The 19,379-nt window shown below is 36.9% G+C and overlaps 14 protein-coding genes across 14 annotated transcripts; 6 read left to right on the plus strand and 8 right to left on the minus strand.

Moving 5' to 3' along the window:
* Window positions 1-61: 61 nt before the first annotated feature.
* Window positions 62-361, minus strand: B0P05DRAFT_460376 (ribosomal protein S26e; the record flags this gene model as incomplete). The annotated part of the gene is made up of 1 exon (XM_051574006.1): window positions 62-361. A coding segment is annotated over one exon (300 nt), but the record flags the coding sequence as incomplete, so codon positions are not given.
* Window positions 362-579: 218 nt separating this feature from the next.
* Window positions 580-2,051, minus strand: B0P05DRAFT_521648 (P-loop containing nucleoside triphosphate hydrolase protein). Its single transcript, XM_051575886.1, has 6 exons — window positions 1,977-2,051; window positions 1,797-1,927; window positions 1,666-1,750; window positions 1,079-1,620; window positions 830-1,027; window positions 580-781 (listed from the first exon to the last, which is right to left on the minus strand). The coding sequence occupies exons 1-6, from the start codon at window positions 2,026-2,028 to the stop codon at window positions 668-670; spliced, it is 1,122 nt and encodes a 373-aa protein (XP_051439801.1). The 5' UTR covers window positions 2,029-2,051; the 3' UTR covers window positions 580-667.
* Window positions 2,041-2,871, plus strand: B0P05DRAFT_521651 (uncharacterized protein). Its single transcript, XM_051575887.1, has one exon. It carries the CDS (start codon window positions 2,165-2,167, stop codon window positions 2,834-2,836), a length of 672 nt encoding a protein of 223 aa, XP_051439802.1. The 5' UTR covers window positions 2,041-2,164; the 3' UTR covers window positions 2,837-2,871.
* A 3-nt stretch (window positions 2,872-2,874) lies between these two features.
* B0P05DRAFT_521653 (mate-domain-containing protein) lies at window positions 2,875-4,612 on the plus strand. Its single transcript, XM_051575888.1, has 2 exons — window positions 2,875-3,131; window positions 3,194-4,612. The coding sequence occupies exons 1-2, from the start codon at window positions 2,913-2,915 to the stop codon at window positions 4,469-4,471; spliced, it is 1,497 nt and encodes a 498-aa protein (XP_051439803.1). The 5' UTR covers window positions 2,875-2,912; the 3' UTR covers window positions 4,472-4,612.
* Window positions 4,613-6,420: 1,808 nt separating this feature from the next.
* On the minus strand, window positions 6,421-7,353 carry B0P05DRAFT_521656 (RF-1 domain-containing protein). The gene is made up of 2 exons (XM_051575889.1): window positions 7,059-7,353; window positions 6,421-7,014 (listed from the first exon to the last, which is right to left on the minus strand). Exons 1-2 carry the CDS (start codon window positions 7,275-7,277, stop codon window positions 6,805-6,807), a joined length of 429 nt encoding a protein of 142 aa, XP_051439804.1. The 5' UTR covers window positions 7,278-7,353; the 3' UTR covers window positions 6,421-6,804.
* Window positions 7,279-7,920, minus strand: B0P05DRAFT_8768 (DnaJ domain-containing protein). Its single transcript, XM_051583888.1, has 3 exons — window positions 7,754-7,920; window positions 7,583-7,700; window positions 7,279-7,536 (listed from the first exon to the last, which is right to left on the minus strand). Exons 1-3 carry the CDS (start codon window positions 7,838-7,840, stop codon window positions 7,319-7,321), a joined length of 423 nt encoding a protein of 140 aa, XP_051439805.1. The 5' UTR covers window positions 7,841-7,920; the 3' UTR covers window positions 7,279-7,318.
* B0P05DRAFT_521660 (ClpP/crotonase-like domain-containing protein) lies at window positions 7,851-9,628 on the minus strand. The gene is made up of 7 exons (XM_051575890.1): window positions 9,508-9,628; window positions 9,413-9,466; window positions 9,170-9,368; window positions 8,999-9,124; window positions 8,747-8,939; window positions 8,530-8,709; window positions 7,851-8,484 (listed from the first exon to the last, which is right to left on the minus strand). The coding sequence occupies exons 1-7, from the start codon at window positions 9,586-9,588 to the stop codon at window positions 7,878-7,880; spliced, it is 1,440 nt and encodes a 479-aa protein (XP_051439806.1). The 5' UTR covers window positions 9,589-9,628; the 3' UTR covers window positions 7,851-7,877.
* A 1,432-nt stretch (window positions 9,629-11,060) lies between these two features.
* On the plus strand, window positions 11,061-11,525 carry B0P05DRAFT_460834 (uncharacterized protein; the record flags this gene model as incomplete). The annotated part of the gene is made up of 2 exons (XM_051574036.1): window positions 11,061-11,330; window positions 11,376-11,525. The coding sequence occupies 2 exons, from the start codon at window positions 11,061-11,063 to the stop codon at window positions 11,523-11,525; spliced, it is 420 nt and encodes a 139-aa protein (XP_051439807.1).
* Window positions 11,526-12,878: 1,353 nt separating this feature from the next.
* Window positions 12,879-14,257, plus strand: B0P05DRAFT_521673 (DHHC palmitoyltransferase-domain-containing protein). The gene is made up of 5 exons (XM_051575891.1): window positions 12,879-13,195; window positions 13,249-13,551; window positions 13,594-13,782; window positions 13,824-13,953; window positions 13,995-14,257. Exons 1-5 carry the CDS (start codon window positions 12,965-12,967, stop codon window positions 14,219-14,221), a joined length of 1,080 nt encoding a protein of 359 aa, XP_051439808.1. The 5' UTR covers window positions 12,879-12,964; the 3' UTR covers window positions 14,222-14,257.
* On the plus strand, window positions 14,258-15,037 carry B0P05DRAFT_521677 (ubiquitin-conjugating enzyme E2). The gene is made up of 5 exons (XM_051575892.1): window positions 14,258-14,356; window positions 14,403-14,438; window positions 14,481-14,526; window positions 14,583-14,842; window positions 14,894-15,037. The coding sequence occupies exons 1-5, from the start codon at window positions 14,296-14,298 to the stop codon at window positions 14,944-14,946; spliced, it is 456 nt and encodes a 151-aa protein (XP_051439809.1). The 5' UTR covers window positions 14,258-14,295; the 3' UTR covers window positions 14,947-15,037.
* On the minus strand, window positions 15,038-16,358 carry B0P05DRAFT_521678 (chromatin remodelling complex Rsc7/Swp82 subunit-domain-containing protein). The gene is made up of 2 exons (XM_051575893.1): window positions 15,810-16,358; window positions 15,038-15,768 (listed from the first exon to the last, which is right to left on the minus strand). Exons 1-2 carry the CDS (start codon window positions 16,174-16,176, stop codon window positions 15,059-15,061), a joined length of 1,077 nt encoding a protein of 358 aa, XP_051439810.1. The 5' UTR covers window positions 16,177-16,358; the 3' UTR covers window positions 15,038-15,058.
* A 103-nt stretch (window positions 16,359-16,461) lies between these two features.
* B0P05DRAFT_521680 (ribosomal protein S27a-domain-containing protein) lies at window positions 16,462-17,068 on the plus strand (the record flags this gene model as incomplete). Its single annotated transcript, XM_051575894.1, has 3 exons — window positions 16,462-16,493; window positions 16,544-16,827; window positions 16,848-17,068. Exons 2-3 carry the CDS (start codon window positions 16,602-16,604, stop codon window positions 17,066-17,068), a joined length of 447 nt encoding a protein of 148 aa, XP_051439811.1. The 5' UTR covers window positions 16,462-16,493; window positions 16,544-16,601.
* Window positions 17,008-17,431, minus strand: B0P05DRAFT_521682 (uncharacterized protein). Its single transcript, XM_051575895.1, has 2 exons — window positions 17,325-17,431; window positions 17,008-17,268 (listed from the first exon to the last, which is right to left on the minus strand). Exons 1-2 carry the CDS (start codon window positions 17,418-17,420, stop codon window positions 17,116-17,118), a joined length of 249 nt encoding a protein of 82 aa, XP_051439812.1. The 5' UTR covers window positions 17,421-17,431; the 3' UTR covers window positions 17,008-17,115.
* Window positions 17,432-17,498: 67 nt separating this feature from the next.
* B0P05DRAFT_567724 (uncharacterized protein) lies at window positions 17,499-19,204 on the minus strand (the record flags this gene model as incomplete). The annotated part of the gene is made up of 2 exons (XM_051581153.1): window positions 17,499-18,871; window positions 18,916-19,204. 2 exons carry the CDS (start codon window positions 19,202-19,204, stop codon window positions 17,499-17,501), a joined length of 1,662 nt encoding a protein of 553 aa, XP_051439813.1.
* Window positions 19,205-19,379: the final 175 nt, after the last annotated feature.

Genomic DNA, 19,379 nt, shown 5'->3' on the forward strand with positions numbered 1-19,379 from the left:
GAATTAATAAATAGTCATTATTATTATTATTATTATTATTTTACATTGTTAAAGAGTATTGTTATACCTTTTGAAATCTGAATCTGGGAGGAAGACGATTACGACGGTCAACAGCAGAACGAACACGAACAACACGAGCGTGGATAGCACAAGAGACACAATAGTGAAGCTTGATATATAACTTGGGAATAGCATATTCCTCATAGATGGAGGCTTCTTGAAGATCACGGACAGCAGCAGCTTCTACCATGTTACGGATAGTGAAACGCTTGATAGCCTTGTCCTTAGGGACACAACGGTAACAGTTGATGCAACGAACAAACTTGTTGTGACCACGACCGTGCTTGTTACGTCCATTGTTTCTTCTCTTACAAGTCTATATACACAAAGTCAATAAGAGAGGGCTGTGATTTAGACGATCCATGGATATTACCATGATGGATGAATAGCCCTCTGTTAAGATGAAGGAGATTCAAAAAAAAAAAGAGAGAGAGGAATTGTGGGGGTTTTGATAGTCTTTCTCATATGGATGGACCTCTATGTCTACCCTTCTAACCATCATGATGCCATCCTTCTTTTTTTTTTTTTTTTTTTTTCTCCTGTTAAATTTCCGGGGAATAATTCCGGAAACGGATCGGTGATTTATTGATAATAAAAATAGGCCCCCTTAATCGAGGTTTTCTTGTTGAGGTGTCTCATCCGCTATATAGCTATATGTCTTTTCATTGGTGGCTTCAAATGCATAAAAATCAAGGACTGTCAAAGGACGCGTATTTACTTTCTATAGAAACAATGAGTACACAATGTATAGACAAAGAGAATACTTTACAGTCAAGTCAACATCGACTAAATCTTGAGAAGCATCTTCACTGGAATGCATAGGCTGAACAGAACGAACATATTCACGAATTGGTATCATGGCTGCATTACGACAAAGTTCTTTTAAATCACTTCCTGATAATCCTGCTGTTCTCTGTACTAATTCAGTCATGTTGAAATCAGGTGCTAATTCAATGTTCTTCAACAACTAAACTCATAGACTGAGTCAAACCATGCAAGCAAGATTCCTACTACTTACCAGTTCAAGAATACTTTTTCTTTGAGATTCACTGGGTAAACGAACAGAGAATCGTTTAGGCATTCTTCTGAGAATAGCAGAATCAATATCATTGGGACGATTGGTAGCACCCAAGATAACAATACGACTATCTTCCCCTGTTGTTAAACCATCCCATAAACTCATGAATTCAGCCTTCATCATGCCTGTCGTTTCATGGTCTGTACTTCTACGTTCACGCAAAAAGGAATCAATTTCATCAATAAACACAATCGAGGGTTGCAGTTTTCTAGCCAAGGTGAATACAGCAGCTACAAGCTTGTTGGATTCACCATAGTATTTGTCAGTTAAGGTAGAGACATGGATATTGATAAAGGTAGCACCACTTTCTTTAGCCAATGCTTTGGCCAACATGGTCTTACCACAACCAGGTGGACCATACAGCAAAACGCCGCGAGGTGCACCTAATAAACCAGAGGCAGAAGTAAACAATTGAGGATAACAGAGAGGATAAATCACACTTTCTCTCAAGTCCTGAATAATATGATCCAAACCACCAATTTCTATCCTTGTTGTCAATATGTTGATCTAAGGGAAATGAAGCTTACGTTTAAAGTTGACGCTGATTTCATCGGCATGGATCACTTCTGCTGCAATGATTTGTTCATATTCTGACAATTTCAGATCTTTGGCCTAAGCATGAATGAGTTTATCTGTATTTATAGATCGCGTTGCGTACACCTAGTTTACCAAGAACCTTGTTGCTTTTTGCTTTTGCTTCTTGTCGTTTACTCTTGTTAGGATCCAATGATCCAACAATATACTTGAAAGCAAAATAAAAAGCAACTTGAGATATGGCAAATACAGCCACTAAAGAGAATAGATTAAGCCATCTTGTTTTCTTGTACATACAATTTACCATCTGCTGCATATTTCTTTGTTTCTGGACGTTGTAACCAAGATTTTATCATCTGTCAACAATTAAAAAAAAAAAAAAGAAAAGAAAAGAATGAAGGGGATTTGTAAGCGGTTATTCAAATAGAGTCACATGCTGCCTTATAAACAAAAGAACACTCTCTCTTTCTCTTTTCTCTTTTCTCTTATCAAATGCAACCCTGGACTGAGAAAGCAAGTACGAGTAATAACAAATCTTCATTACACTTTGATAATACACTGTCACAATTGAACCATGTATCTTCTACTCATCAAACCAACACATTTAGAACAAAAGGCAAAGAAGTACATCACGACTCTATAGTAAAAGAAGAGCTATCATCACCTATTTCACTCTTTTCAAACCATGCTTCTAATTTTCAGGTAGCTCCACATGAAAATGCATTGGATGGGTCTGATGTCTTGAATTTCTTAAACACCACAAATTACAGTGATTCCGTTCATCATGATGATTTAGTGCCCGATTCTATATCTTATATCAGTCATAGGCACCAAATGGATACGCAACATGCCCTATCAGAAAGGGAGAAGCATCAACATCATTGGACAGCTGAGTTGCTAGCAGCAGAGGACATTGTCGATTATTTGCAGAAAGCAGATTATACAGAAGATATCTATGGCATTCCACATCTTGGTCAATGGATCAAAGAGGCAAAAGAAGAATTAGCACAATCATCAACCAAAAGAACAGCAGTGGAACGATTGACCATGATTCGTCATCATTTGGTTCAAAAGGCATTGGGTGATCCCGAATTAGCTGCCAAAAATGCACTGGGCATGAATGAACATGATTGGTCCAGTACTTTTCTTGACTCAGCAAAATAAAGACATTTAAATGCACCATTCAAGAAAAAAAAAAAATTTTTTTTTATTTATTTCTTTTTCTTCTTTGTCATTCTAAATGAATCAATTTGAACAAGATACTATCTCTGTTCATTCTTCTTTGTCTTCTACTCCTACAGAAACAACACCTTTAATTGCTAACAAAAACAATGAGAAAGAAGAATCAAGCTGGGCCAATGAATTCCGTTGGCTATTTAAGAATGCAATCCCAGTGATTTTCACTTTTTTGATGCAAAATTCGCTTCAAATGGCTTCTATCTTTACACTGGGTCATTTGGTAAGTCAATGTGGGATGAATTCAAATTCCACTATGACTAACATTGACCAAATAATCATTAGGGTTCCACAGAATTAGCAGCCGCAGCCTTATCAACCATGTTTGCCAATGTAAGTGCTTGGTCTATTGCATTTGGTACATCAGCAGCTTTGGATACGCTGTGTTCTCAAGCATGGACAGGTGCTAAGGATAAAACATTGGTAGGTGTTCATCTTCAACGAGCCCTTTGTATCCTTGGTATCATGTTTATTCCTATTGCCATTGTCTGGTGGAATTGTACCAAGATTTTATTAAGCTTGAATCAAGAGCCTGAGTTAGCCGCATTGGCAGGCACTTTTCTTCGTTGTCTGATGTTTGGTGCTCCTGCTTTTATTGCCTTTGAAGCAACCAAAAAGTTCTTGCAAGCCCAAGGTATCATGCAAGCCTCCACTTATATTCTTATGATTGTTTCACCTATCAATCTCTTATTGAATTATACACTTGTCTATCTTCCTCCTTTCCAATTGGGTTTTGCTGGTGCTCCCATTGCTACTGCTTGTAGTTATTGGCTCATGCTGGTCTTGTTGGTTTGCTATATTCGATTTGTGGATGGTAAGGAAGCATGGGGAGGCTGGACCTCTGAATGTTTGACGGGTTGGTGGCCCTTTTTAAAGCTCTCTATTCCTTCTCTTTTGATGATAACAGCCGAATGGTGGGCATTTGAAATTTCCTCTTTGGCTGCAAGTTATCTTAGTACCCGTGACTTGGCTGCTCAATCTATTTTGTTGACTACAGCCAGTGCTACTTACACCATTCCTTTTGGTATCAGTGTGGCTGCTTCTAACCGTGTTGGTAATGCGCTTGGTGAATGCAATGCTCAAAAAGCACGTCGTGCCTCCATCATGGCGTTTTCGTTTGCTATCTTTTTCGGCAGTCTTAATTCTGTCTTCTTTTTGGCTGTTCGTTCCAAGTTTGGTTATCTGTTTACAGAAGATGGAGATGTTGTACAATTAGTTGCTGAAATTGCACCCCTTTGTGCCTTGTTTCAAATTGCAGATGGTCTATCTGGTGTATGTGGTGGTGTGATTCGTGGTATGGGCCGTCAATTGTTTGCTGCCTGGGTTAATTTGGTTTCTTACTATGTGATTGCATTGCCGCTCGGTTACTATTTGACGTTTGTGCATGATTGGGATTTATATGGTCTCTGGTCTGGTTTGACACTTGCCTTGTTCTTAGTGGCAATTGGTGAACTTGTGTTTTTGTTGCGTGTGGATTATGAAGAAGAAGCTCGCAAGACTCAAGAGCGTGTTCATTCAGATGAAGATAAGCTTCATGAAGAACATCCACATGCTGTTGTTTAACTTATTCATATGATCAGCAATAGCTGTCGTCTTTACATACCTTTCTTTATTCTACTTAATTTACTAGAAGTCACCAATAAACTTGTAGATTTATACAAAAAAAATAAACAGGAGGACACTCAACTTTTATGATGAACTGAATCTTATTTCTCAATCACTTTAGGGGAGATACTAATTATGTTACCATACTTTGACGTTTTAATAACTGTGATTTTTGTGACAAGATCTTTAAAGTAGATAATGAAGGAGCAGTCAAGAGTGAGGATCGTTTCTTTTTCTGTTCTTGACAGACAGTATCCAAATGTACTTGTTTTGCTTTTTTCAAGAAAATGGATTTTTCATTCGCCAATACGTTAGCATGTTTAGGAGAGCTAGAAACAGGAGAGGCAGCCAAATGAATGGATTCGAACGAGGGAGAAGAGACAGCCATGTCGTCATCACTGGCTCCAATGGAGGAATGGATACTCTGTAGTGTCTGTAATTTGCTAGACGGCACATTGGTCTGAATGATCTGGTATCGATTGCTTTCTTCTAAACGATCACAATCTGTTGATTCTAGAAATGGCGATGATGATAGGCTTACATTAGACCCTATATCAAAGCAAGGTATCGGCTTTTTTCTAGACAATGCAGAAGAAAGCCGTTTTGAGGTACTAGAGACATCATTTGGTGTACTGCCCGCTTTATTCTTGAGAGGACACAAAGACAGGCTCTGCTGAGGTTTGGTTCTCGAAAATCCTTTTAAAGAAAAGTGGCGCTGATAGCTCACTGAAGGCGATGGCCTCTTTTTTTGGGAATGGCGCTTGAGTGATGGCACTTGTTTGCAGCTGGTGGATAAACTCTCGGTTGCCTTTTTAAGAAATGTACTTAATGAAGACTTTACTGTAGGGGTTGCTTCGGTGGCTTCATAAGAAAGATAGCTTTTTCGTTTGTTTTTCATAAAAAAGATATCTGAGAACCTCGATCTCGAGGGTCGTGCGGATGCTATTGCTTATCGTGTCAGTAGGTTCTCTTCTACGCTATCATGTCCTCACCTTCTTTCAGAAATCTGGGTGGGCCTTTATCCTTGATGGATTTGATCCATGCTGATAATTGTGTTTGTGATTCCATGCAGGTTTCGTATTCTTTTTCATAATATGAAATTCGTTCTTCAATAGGCAAAAAATTCATAAAAAAGTTAGATTCAATTTCAGTAATATTGATTCTGTGTCTCTTTGGTTCTTGGCTGTTTAGATAAGCACCAGACCAAGTATTGTTTTTTGATGGTAGTAGTTCATTGTTAAATGATACATATTTAAGTTTTTTACTATATGATACAGTCTGAACATCCATAAATGAGAATAAAAAAAAAGAAAACGAAAAAGAGAGGATTCTATAGACAAGCATACACACACACAAATATATATATATATATATATATAGGTTCTCCTTAACTTGACACTCTAACTTCAAAACTGCCACGAAAGTGGATCTTTTTTAAGTTTTGAGACCTTCCCCTTGCATCTTATGATTAAAAAAAGTAAGCTACGATACATCTCCCCCTCTCTCTTTCTCTTTTTTTTTTACATTTGGAAACTTTGTATTTCATTTCTTAACTTCTCCGTTACCTATGACATAAGATACTTTCATTGGATCCCAAACAAATAAAAAAAAAAAGGGAGAGAGCAAAATGATTAAAAAGCTTGTTAAATTTTCTTTTAAGCTGATAATCACTTTAAGGAATTACTCTTATGAAAAACAAATCCCTTGAACAAGTAAATAAATCGATCGAAAAGAACAGTGTATGCATTATGAATATCAAATAGATACGCGAGTTTTTCTGTATCTAGACTTGAAAAGAAAGGGGAGATTCAAGTCTTTGTGCTTAATTTGTGTTATTAGACTTACATGACAATTCTCTTTTGTTGTCAATATCCAAAAAAAAAAAAAAAAAAAAAAAAAAAAAAAAAGCTTGATGAAAATAGGAGAACAAGGATGATTGAAAGAGAACAAACAACAGGAGAATAAAGGTATATCGATGCCTCTTTTTCTTTTTACTTGGACCGTGCACCTTCCGAATACAAAACAGCCTTTTAAAGAAAACAGTACAAGTTTGTATGGTGTCCTTTTGTACACTTTTTTTTTTGTTTTTGGTAAGGCAAGAAGATCAAGTTTAATACTTGAGAATGGTTACCCTCCCTTTCTCTCCTTCTTTTTTTTTTTTCTATATATGAAAGAGTGATCGGTAGCACGGTTGTTTACAATAACGTTTAATTTATTCAAAAAAAAAAGAGGTCCAGAAACTTACTTGAGCACAAGTGCAAGACGACATGATATCATTTTCTCTCATATGTTTACTGCCCAGGAGGTATTTGCTCTGATTCTCCATTTGGTTTGCCGTATTTTTCTTTTGCTCTTTTTGCTCGACGTGCTTTCTGTTTGGCTATTTTGGCTGCTTTTTTAGCATTCTTACTCAGGCTTCCATTCTCTAGTTCGTCTAGCTTCTCTCTCAGTAATTTGCGCGCAATACCTCGATTGTCAGCTAACGATCGCGATTGCTGACACTAAAACTCATGTGAGCCAGCGTTGTTGTGTTAATGAGGCTTACTTGAACACGGATTCCGGTAGGTATATGCCGCAAGTCAACACATGTGGAGCGTTTGTTTATGCATTGTCCGCCTGGTCCAGAGCCCTTGACAAACGTTTCAATAAGATCCTCATCTTTAAGGACAATTTTTTTTTTTTGTGTTGGCGTTGTCAGGGTTCTAAGCAGTGGTTGTTTAGGTAACCATGTTAATCGAGAAAAAAGGTTTAATAGTAATGACATGAGGGAAAAAGAGGAAGAGAAGAAAAAAAATTTTTTTTTATTTACACTGCTTCTTCTTCTTCTTCAACATCATACAAGACTCGAATCCTAAGGGAGCAATTGTTACAACCAACGACTTCGATGCCTTCCTCTAATTCATCTTCTGTGATCAAGTATTCCCCTGAACAACGACAAACAAGCGAAAAAGTCTTTTCATTATATTCCATCTCGTCTAAATCTACTTCTGCACTGATGGCCACATCCTTTTTATTTCTTTGAGCTATAGAGTATCAATACGTTTTAGTGAGAGAAAACACACAACTTACTTTCAAGTTCAATATCGTAATGTCTTCGACTTTGTGAATCTCTCAGCACTTCCCATGCTTTTAGGATCTTTTGTGCCTGAGTATCATCGTCATGACTTGTGCGTTTGTCCGGATGATGCTAATCATAAAAGCAATGAGAATACGATCTTGCAACATTTTTTTCACATTTACTTGTAAAATCAACTTTTGAAATCGTTGTTTTATAAGGTCAAATGAGGCTGTTTCGCTCACTTGTAATACTTCATAGTAAGTTGACATTTATTATGATACAAAAGAAGAAGAAAAAGGGAAAAAATTATTGAATCCAAACACGACCTTGATCACTTGTCAGACGTGTTTTTCGGTCAAGAATGTCCAATACTTTCTCGCGTACTCCCCATTTTCCTTTATGTCCCTTGGTAAACCAAAACAGAATTTCTTCATCGTCTTTTAGTCTACCTTCCGTTATGAATTCTGCACCTTCTCCAGTAATAGCAAGTCTTACTTCCTCTTCTGTCGGCAAAGCGAATCTTGCATAAGGGTATTTTTTAAGATCCAGTTGGATTGGCAGGGACAATGTGTTAGGAGAAGGATCCAAGAAATACAGCTGTTCAATATCTTGATCAGAAATGCCTGCTAACTGAAAGGGTTGCCATTGAGGTTTTCGTCTTGGTTTAGCAAACGCTGCTTCCACGCCTTCATAAAAGTCTTTTGTGACAAGAAATTTCTGGATCAAGTCAAACTCCATCTTGAGGCATTCAACCAGAGACATGGTCTCAGCCCTCCTTAATGCTTTCAAGATCACTTTCAAGCTTGTGGGTGAAGTCGAGAGCAATTTCTGTTTTGTCGCTCGTGTCCAAGACGTCTGTTTTTCTTTTTCCAATGCCCCTACAATCTCTTCTACTGTATTAAAAGCAAAACATCTATGGATAGTTTAACATTCTATCTCTTGATTGAATCCCTCTCACCTGTCAATACACTGCCTGATCTCTTTCTGAAATCCAATGCGATCCACTGGTTTTTGCTCTACAAAGTTCTCTAGTACGCGTTGAATAATTTCATGCTCTGATGTCTCCAAGTCAATCAATCGTTGTTCTAATGCTGGTAATCTTGAAGAAGGAATATAGTGCGTTGCAATACCTGTAAAACTAACATTATGAGTCAACCATAGAACAGTTGACTTACAAAGTATCTATGCCTTCCAATCGATCCCCTGTCAATGCTAAATATGTGCCAATTTGACCATCCAGTCGAGATAAATAGAAACTCGATCCAGAATTCAGAAATGCGCCCAAAGTCACTTCTGGTACAGCAAAAATCGTCTTTTCTGTAGCTATCCTAAATGGACCATGAATAAATAAGCCTAGAGCACCTCCTACTAAGACAAAGTGATAAGAATCAACAACAACAATAAAATCCATTCAATGACATACATACATGCGTATCCATCTAATATAGCAACATAAGGTGTTTTTAATGTGGCTATCATCTGCACAAGTCCAAATTTGTCTTGAAAGAAATACAAAGCATCTGGATCTTTTGCTTTTGCTTTTAACAGGATATCTACACTAGACGATTATGACACGACATGATACGTGCACTTATTACCATAGATATCATCGCCTACACTCAATTTACCCTTGCCTATGCCCTTTAGCATGATCACCTTGGCCAAAGTAGACACATCCCAGGCTTTTAATTGAGGACCAATGTTTCTGACCATACCCAAATTCAATGCATTTAATTTCTCAGGTCGATTCAGGATAAACATTCTTGCACTCGATCTTTTTCTATGAAGAACATGGGTCTATGTCTTGTTAATCACAAGTTTTGTTACACACACACACACACTTTTCTTACTTGTGGTAAGTCGTCTTCTGTTTGTTGTTGGTATTCCACCGAAATCTAATAGAGATAAGCAATGTTATAGAGTGATATTTACATACAAAGCGAGTATTAGTCACAGGTAAACGTTTAGAACCACCTAATAAAAACGGTCTTTTTGTCAATAAAAGTAAACGACTCATAAAGAAAAGAGAGAAAGAGAGAAAGAGAGAGAGAAAAAAAGGAAAGATAGGGTGTCTGTAAACAAACCTCTTAAATCATTTAGTAACATGATCCAGAATTATCCGAGAGAGAAAGAGCCTTTCATTGAGTGCACGTGACTTGCTCGTCATTGTGTTTATGCGTACAAGGGATTCTATATACACTTTTGCCTGAATTTGAATACCAAGCCTATGCCGAGCCTACTTGTTTGACGTGTCTGCTTTGACTTGTCCATCGGGAATTAGCTTTATGAAAATTAAGCCGGGGATTTTGTTGTGTGTAACTCTATCTCTGCCACTTTATTTTTTGATGCCATTTTCTATCTAAAAATGTTCAGCAAACATTGTGGTATAACGTAATCATGCTTTCCTTTTTGTTTCTTTTGTTGTCAAAACCTTAATTCTAGTTTTACTTGTGTCTTTATTGATGTATTAATTGGGTAAATGAACTAGATCTCTGATTGGTATTGTCCATGGTGGTGCACACCATGTGGGTTTAAGACTCAGTTAAAAAAATTACGAAAAAAGAGGCATGTCTTTTCTTGCTCTAGAATCAACCTTGATAGTTAACACTCAACTGTACATAGTCAAAAAAAAATGAAGGGTTTATCTTCTCCAATTGAAGCTCAGATGTATCTTCATGGTGGGAAATTCTTGGATCTTCCGCCCAATCATGACGCATATGACATGATAAATATTCAAAGAAAAAAAAAAGGGGGAAACAAAAAGATGGTTTTCTCCTGTGTATTCCTGACTCGTGCATTTGGTAATTTGTGTACAATCAAACAATAGAGAAAAGTGACTATTTTAATTGAATTAGTTCATTACGATTAAACAATAACACTCAATACTGACACGATGAAAAGATACTTTTTAAGGACTCAAAAGGAGAAAAGAGCCAAGAAGATGAGCATGACAAAAAGGGAGTTGGTTGTCAGAATACAATGTCGTGCTATGTGTAGCACAGAAAAAAAATTGTGAAAGTTCCTAAATTAGTCATTTAGTGCCTCCCTCTTGTTGTAATTTGATAGTTTATTATAAATGATGTAAACACACGCACTCACTCACTCTCTCTTTCTTTCTCTCTCACTCTCTCTCACTCTTTCTCTCTCTTTCTTTCTCTCTTTCATTTTTTTTTAATTTATTTTTCTAAGCTATTGTATGACAAAATATAATTATATAGAGAATCATTTCTATATATCCTAAGCCAAATCATTTATTATAAGCATAACATTTTGTTCTATTGACCTTTTTTCTCTCTCTCTCCTTAAGAAACATATCCATTTTATATAGGAAAAAAAAAAGAAAACGCCCTCTATTTATATCTCGATATTTTTTCTCCTAAATAACATTTGAAAGGTAAAATGATTTCATGCCTTATTCTTTACGCTCATGATTATATATTAGATCACTCTTTTTTTTTTCTGTTTTATTCTCTCTTATTATTTTCCATCATGGACATTCGAAATTTACTCAATAACCCCGCAGTAGACGAAAAACCATTCAGTTGTTCATGGGCCGAATGTTCGAAATCATTCTCTCGTCGCTCCGATCTTTCAAGGCATATCAGAATCCACACAGGCGAAAGACCTTTTCATTGTCAATGGCCAACATGTGGAAAGCAATTCATTCAACGCTCAGCCTTGACAGTTCATTATCGCACACATACAGGCGAACGTCCTCATGTCTGTGAATACATGGCTTGTGGAAAATCATTTAGTGATGTAAGTGTCTGAATGGTTCCTTTCTGATATACTCATGTAACCAAGTCTTCTTCTTTGGCTAGACATCGACGCACACATACAGGCAAAAGACCTTATGTATGTCAATTTGCTGATTGTGGTAAATCATTCACTCGGAAAACAACCCTTTCAAGACATCAACAATGCCATGATCCAAAATGGAAATCCTACTGGTAAGTATTGATCCTATATACATTAAATTCATTGGATTAGTATGGATACCATGGCTTCTCATACGACAACGGTTAAAGGAGCTTTTTTAGGTCAACAATCTCCGCTTAGCTCCAGTAGCAGTGATTCAGAAGTAGAGTCTCTTTTGACACTGCCTTCTGATCATTTTCTTCAGCAAAGACAACAAGATTTCGTCATGTACAATCATAAACCTACTACTACCACTACCACTACTACTACTACTACTATCATGATGAATTTTGATCATTTAAAATCAACTTTTAGTGAAAAACCAGAATGCGGTTATCATAGAAACAATTATCTCTAACTTTTTATATGCATTGAGTTTTTTGTAGTCATTCAACATGTATGTCTTTATGCCCCTCCTCCTTTTTTCCCTCTTGTATTTGCATCTCACATTTCGTTATGTTTTTTTTGATATGATTAATAATAAAATATGGTATTCTGTCAATTAGGTCTGTTATCTTATAGAGAAGGACTATACTTTTTTTTTATTTTCTTTATCTTTATTATAAAACTGAAACCTTGTGTATGTACACACACACACACGTAGCAATTGAAACGTAATGTTATATACTTTTAACCATTTTTGTATTCTTATAAAGTGCGCATTTTAGAAAAGAAAGGCCAAGCCTCTCTTTTTTTTTTTTTTTTTTTTTTCATTTTCTTTATATACATTAAAAAAAATATAGACAAGTTTTCGAGTTCAATGGTAGATCGAAACCACTCATCGAATAGATACAACCGTCCAAAAATTACTCTTATACTTTAAGGCACGCATGCTGTAATAAAATTATAAAGCACATTGCCCTCAAAGTTTGTGTTTTTTAGATCGAATAAAGAAGAAACTAAACTTGCAGGTTTTTACATTCAATTTATACTGAGAAAAAACATGAGTCATGAAGTGACTCTTTTTTTTAAAGAAACAAACAAAAAAAAAAATTTTTTTTTTTCAGTGGTAGTAGGGTATAAAGTAAGTATAAAAAACATGCTTTTTTAGTCTTTTTTTTTTTTTTTTCTTTTTTTCTTTACAAAGAGAGGCGGCAAGCTTATGTATACGGGCAAACGTACAAAAAGACTTGTTCTTTTATCCATCCCCGTGGGAAGGTCTGAGGAAAACCGCTAAATGTCTTTGCTGGACAACCTGTTAATAATGGGGGCAGTGCTACCAGAAATTATAACGACTTGGGCCATTAGTACCTTTGAAAGAGAGAAATTTCTCTCTTGATGGGTTGGCTCAGGTATGTTTACTGTAATGGCCTGCGGGTGGTAATGCTATGAAGTGCAATACATGAGACTGGTTTAATCACTAGTAACTCAATTCAGACTACTCTGTTGCCTCTCTCTCTTATTTTTAATATATAAAAAAAAAAGAAAATGAAAATAATCACAAATAAAAAATAATTCGCTTTTTTTACTCTTTTATGATGTTTATAGAACTCATACCAGAAAGGATCATTGTAGGATGCGTGGTTGTGCTCATTACGTATTTGCAATTGACTACGAATTTTTATATTTTGGGCCCTGCTTTTGGAGGCTGGACAAGCCTACATACGCAAAAGATATTAGCCCCTATGAATCTGTTCCTCATTTCACTCTATGTAAACTATTACTTTGCTTGTACAATAAAACCAGGCTATACACCTGAAGGATGGGTAAGCCAAATCTCTTTCTTTATCTGTGTATACCAATCAAGTACAATACTTAGGAACCTCCTCATGCCATCATTGAATCGATAGACGATGATTTATTAAAGAGTGGCATCACAGGTCTTCGTTATTGCAAGACATGTGAGCACTACAAACCTCCTCGAGCCCATCATTGTCGTCATTGTGGTCAATGTGTCTTACGTATGGATCATCACTGCCCTTGGATTGGCAACTGTGTAGGTTTTGCCAACTATAGTTACTTTGTTCGGTTCGTGTTTTCTGTCATGATCTGTTGTTCCTATGGCTGTTTCTTGCTACTCTGGCGATTACAGCGTATATTTGAAGCAAGACAAAATCCTTGGGTAAGTAAAATAATCTATGCAACACAGTACTCAGTATTTAAGATAATCCACCCTTCTATGCTTGAACTAGTGATAGTTGTGTTCAATATCATCTTGATCTTTTTTGTTCTTTTACTTGTGGGTGTCTTGGCTGTTTATCATGTCTATTGCCTATTGAAAGGACAAACAACGATTGAAGGATCTGAAAGAACCAAGACAACACAATTAATACGCCGCCAAAAGATAGATGCTGTAAGTACTATGTTTTGTGATGATATCAAACAAAGGATTAGGTTGAATTTCCTTTTGACATAGGCTACTATCAAAATATCTGTTCTGTCTTGGGTAGCAATCCCATCTTTTGGATGTGGCCACAAGGTACACCAGGCAATGGTCTACAATACGCTGTGAAACCAAATACAGGTATAAGAAACAATATTCTATGTGTATCTTACTCTCTATAGATCCTAGAGTAGTCTATGGTTGGCCTCCCCGTGATCCTAAAGAACTCGATCCCTATAGCCAAACGGAAGAAACAACAACAAAACTCGTACGCCGTGATTCAGAAGGCTATCTTGTAAGAGAAATTACTATGGAAGATAGAATGCATATGTTGCATCATCACTTGGAAGATCAAGGTTTTATTGAGGCCTATTCTGATGATGAAGAATTCGACAAGAAAAACAAGTGATACAAAAGTTTTTATTTGGTTTAAGCCAATCATCTCTCTTTTCTTTTCTTTTCTTTCTATTTCTTTCGAATAAAATGTATGCTAATAGAACAGCAGGCTCTACAGCCTTGAAGCGTCTGATGACAGAATATAAAGGTAGTTTGTTGTTGCTGTTATTGTTTGGTTTATGACTAGATTATAGAGTTGACACTGAATGCACCTGAAGGAATCACAGCAGGTTTGTTTAAAGCAAGAAACAAGTAGATGCTGATTGTTAAAGGTCCTGTTGATGAAAACAACTTTTTTGAATGGGAGGCTCTTATTGCGTATGTTATCTCTCTATTGAAGTTAGGCTTGTTTCTTATTTCTTATTTTTTGATAGTGGCCCTGAAGGTACACCTTTTGAAGGTGGACTGTTTCCTGCTACACTTACGTTCCCTAAAGATTATCCTTTAAGCCCACCTACAATGCGATTCACATGTGATTTCTTTCACCCTAATGTTTATCAAAATGGGACTGTTTGTATTTCTATTTTACATCCACCTGGTGATGATCCCAACATGTATGAAAGTAGTTCTGAACGTTGGAGTCCTGTTCAGAGTGTAGAGAAGATTTTGTTGAGTGTGGTCAGTATGTTGGCAGGTAAGTTTTTTCTTAAAAACTTCAAATAACTCATTTCTTCTCTCACGATAGAACCCAATGATGAAAGTGGTGCTAATATTGATGCCTGTGTAAGTCATGTATAGCACATTATTTGTCTCATTCAAATGTAGAAAATATGGAGAACAGACCGTGAACGTTATAATGAAATAGTAAGAGAGAATGCTAGAAAGACATTAGGTTTATAAAGTCTTTAATTTAAATATGATTGAAATTCAACTCCATTTTGGGATGATTCATCATAGCAAGATTGAAATCCATAGGGATGTCACTGTTGAGGGTATTCGTCTTTTCTTCTGTATTTCTAAGTGTTTGTCTATTTTCAGGTATTTGATAGACATTTGTCAGTAAATCATAATTGGTTGGATTAGCACGACGATAAGAAAATAAAGAGGTATTGAACTGTCTTGTTGAGACTGCTGCATGATGCAACCAATTCAATTCAGTGGTTGTTGTATCTTGTGCTGTCAATTGATGAATCAAATTGTTTCGGCCTACTTCCAGATTAGCAGGCAAGAAAGAAGAAGCAGGTACTGGCTTATCAAGCATGTCTTTAGGCGGTTCTTCATCAGAGGGCTCATCTTCTCCTTCATCTACTTCATCTGTGTAATAATAATCATCTCTTCCTTTACGTCCCTTTCGAATGATACGATGTCCAAATTGTTTAAACACAGAACGAGCTGTCACAACAGATATTTCACGCGTACGAAATGTAGATCGAAGCAGATTGGAATCAACCAAATAGCCTTTTTCAGCATTATCAATATGCACCTTGATGAGCTTGACATTCTTCTTTAGGAACACAAAACTATCTCGAAATCCTAACAAAGCAGCTGGATCTTTTGAAAACATGAATAACGTATTGTCTCTTGTAGGCAAGGTAAATGTAGGAACACGGTATTCACGCCCTAAACAGGTTAATACATCATTCACTACAGACCATAATTACCTCCAAGCAACCGACCGTATTTATCGACCTTGGTTTCTCCTGATTCATCAATATCACTTATATAGCCACTGGGTGTAGTTGGAGGATGATAACTGTGATTCGAAAGATTCGATGATGCAGATGATTGTTGTGACCTCGCATGTCTGTCTTCCCTTGAACCATAGTGATGCGACTTGGGTCGACCTCTTTTCCTTACATGGTGATCAGGGCTTGGATGATGACTTTCAAGATCACTTGTGTTTAAAGCATCATCGCCAGAAGATAATTCACTGTCTTCGTCAACATAGTTTAGGTCGTCTTTTCTATCTAGGCCACCACTTTGGCTTCTTGATCGCTTTCTTTTTGGCATGTCGTCTTTTTTATGCATCAAGTTACTAGAAAACTCTATTATTATGAGTTATTCATAGTTTGTATGACAGTTCTCTTTTAAATTCATGGTCTGATTGACTCGTGTGTTTGATTCAATAGGCAAAGAAACGGCTTACCTGAAAGCATAAAATGGAACACAAAAAAAAAAAAAAGAAAAGAGAAAGAGGCAGAAAGAACAAATGGCAATTGTGACGTAAATATGTCTAGCCAATAAAATGCTTGGAAAAAATTTTTTTCTGACTATTTATTCTTTTCTTAACAACCCTTTTTGTTCTTTCTCCCATTTTTTTTCTATTTCAACAGATAGTGAGGAAGGTAAGTGGCAGATAAAGCGAAAGAAAGATCTGGTATTCACGATCTGTTAGATTTTTTTCTTGTCACTTTATAATTGTTTGGAAAATAATCGAGTTATCTGAATCTAATATGCAAGTCTTTGTCAAGTCTCTCCAAGGAAACACTCTTGCCCTTGATGTTTCCACCAACTCTTCTGTTGCTGCTGTCAAGGCCATGATCCAAGAACGTGAAGGTCTCCCTGTTGACGCTCAACTCTTGTCCTTTGCCGGTAAGCCTCTTGTTGATGGTGAACTTGCCCTTTACGGCATTGCCAACAACAACACCTTGAACCTCAACGCTGAACTTCTCGGTGGTGGTAAGAAGAGAAAGAAGAAGACTTACACTACCCCAAGAAGATCAAGCACAAGCGTACTAAGGTCAAGTTGGCTATTCTCAAGTACTACAAGGTAGATGAATCTGGTAAGGTCACTCGTCTCCGTCGTGAATGTCCCAATGCCACCTGTGGTGCTGGTGTGTTCATGGCCAAGCACAAGGATCGTCAATACTGTGGCAAGTGTCACTTGACTTATGTCTTCCAAAAGGGTGAAAGTGCTTAAATAAAAGCATCTATTTCTCTTTGAAAAAAAAAATGAAGGCTCTTTTATTATTCTTTGTTCATGTTGGTTGGACTAATGTGTTGTGTTTTTAATAAGGCTTCATGTAATTCTTGCTGTTCTTGTAGTTCTTTCATGTTTAACGCTTGTTGCTCTTTCTTTTTTCTTCGCTCTTCATCACGTAAGACACCTGCTCTTAGATTCTACAAAACTGAGATCAGCTTGTCTTTTTTTTAAAAAGAAAAAGTCTTATAGTTACTGCTTTCTCTTCATTTTGCAAATAATGAACACCAAACACTGAACCAACACAGAATAAGATAGAACCTAATAAAGTTGCTTTGGCTGCTCTGGACATGATTAAAAAAAGAAAGAGAAAAAAAGAACTAGGGGTATGCATTGAAAGAACCGTCCAATTTTATTTTTATTTTTATTCTCAGTGATATCGATACCTTGAAGGTCCATAATGCCTATTGACAGGCATCATAGGTGAACAATAATCTGGACTATACATGTAGTTTTGTGGATAATAAGCAGGCTCATAATAACAATACTCTTCTTCTCCATCATCGTCATCTTGATCTAGAAAGTAAGGTTGAGGATAACCTTGGGATCTTCTATAGTGTAAGGGTTCTTTACCCGTCGATCGACTTTTTCTTGGTTTAGGCGGAGGCAGAGAGAGTGGATAATAAGCACGATCAGGGAGATAATATTGCGGTTGCTCAAATTCTCGACGAGGATGCTGCCATTTAGCTGATTCAGTTGATCTTGCTCGCGGCCTTGTCTTTCTGAGTGATGCCACAGAAGATCGGTGACTGGGTGTAGGTACCAATGTAGTGGAAGGACTGGCTGTTGTATCTAATCGACTTTTATTGCTAACAACGCTGTTTCGACGTGAATGTCTAGGTAGAAAATCACCTTCAACACTACGAGACTTGTCAAATTCTTCCGATCGACTCTTGTTTAATGCGTGAGGCTCATTCAAGTTCAATTCGCTCATTTGCTGTTGCCATTGTTTGTGCTGTAGTTGTTTTTGATAACGTTGCTTCATGAGATAGTTATTGAGTTGTTCTTCTGTCATCATGAGTTTTTCTAACATTTGGTTTTGTTGGTCCAGATGAAGTTGTTCTTTTCTTGCCCATTCTTCTCGTTCAATGATGCGTTGTTGTTCCATGAGTTCGACTTGGTGCTTAAGTTCAAGGAATAGGCGGGTGTATTCTTCTTTTTCGCGCATTTGTTGTTCTTGAAGTCGTTGCTGCTCTTCCATTTTTTGCTGTTCTTCCAGTTTCTGTTGTTCTTGTAGTTTCTGTTGCTCTTGTAGTCTCTGCTGCTCTTGCAGTTTCTGTAGCTTCTGTTGCTCTTGCAACACTTGCTGTTCATAAAATTTTTGTTGTTCTTCAATTCTCTGCTGCTTAAGAAGCTTTTGTTGCTCTTGCATATGGTATTGCTGTTGTTGCTTTTGATATTCTTTTTGCTTTTGATAGTAATGGGATTGTTGCCGAGGTGTGGCAGTGGCTGAGGAGGCTAAAGAAGGATTCGCAATGGGTATTGTGCTCTCATGATTGGTATCAAACTGAATTGATTCATTGTCATCATCACTATCTTGTATTGAAGCAGGTGGAGGTGACACAAGAGGTCGGCGTGATATTTGCTTTTTTATCATGGGCAATTCAATTTGACTATGTGTATCCATTGTAGGATCAGACAAGGACTCAACAGCAGAATCATACTCTCTCGTTGAAGAATAATCACTCATGACTGACTGTTGTGCTGTATGTCCCTGGCTTGTTTCGATTGGGGGTTCTGTTACTATTGTTTCTTAAGCAAGATGAATTTTATGTGCGTCTTTTTACCTTCACGAGCTGTTGGCAACAGAATAGGTGAGATTTCTTCATGCAATGATTCCTCTTCTACTTGCGTCTTGTCATGATCGAATCTACCGAGAATAGCACGCGTAGGCGTATAAGGTCTTCTAGGTTTTGGCATAACAAGAACAGGCAATTCACTTGTAGACTGCGGCATATTAATCATAGAAGAAGTAGAAGGCGGAGCAAACATAGATTGCTTCTTTATCTGTTCATCAAGTAAAATAGAACTAGACAAGTTCTTTTCAGACTTTTTCTTTTTAAACAACTTTTTCATAGTTGAAAGAAACAAGAAACGAAAAGAAAAAGGAGAGAAAAAAAAAGAGACCATTTTAGTTGTTTATCATACAAAAACCTATATATAGAAATTACTGCTTCTTTTTTCCAAAAACAATAGCATCAAAATAAACAATAAGAAGCCCTGCTTTCTTTTCGTTTGAACAAGATGTACA

Source organism: Gilbertella persicaria, assembly GCF_025201335.1.
Source record: "Gilbertella persicaria strain CBS 190.32 chromosome Unknown B0P05scaffold_1, whole genome shotgun sequence".
Lineage (NCBI taxonomy): Eukaryota > Fungi > Mucoromycota > Mucoromycetes > Mucorales > Choanephoraceae > Gilbertella > Gilbertella persicaria.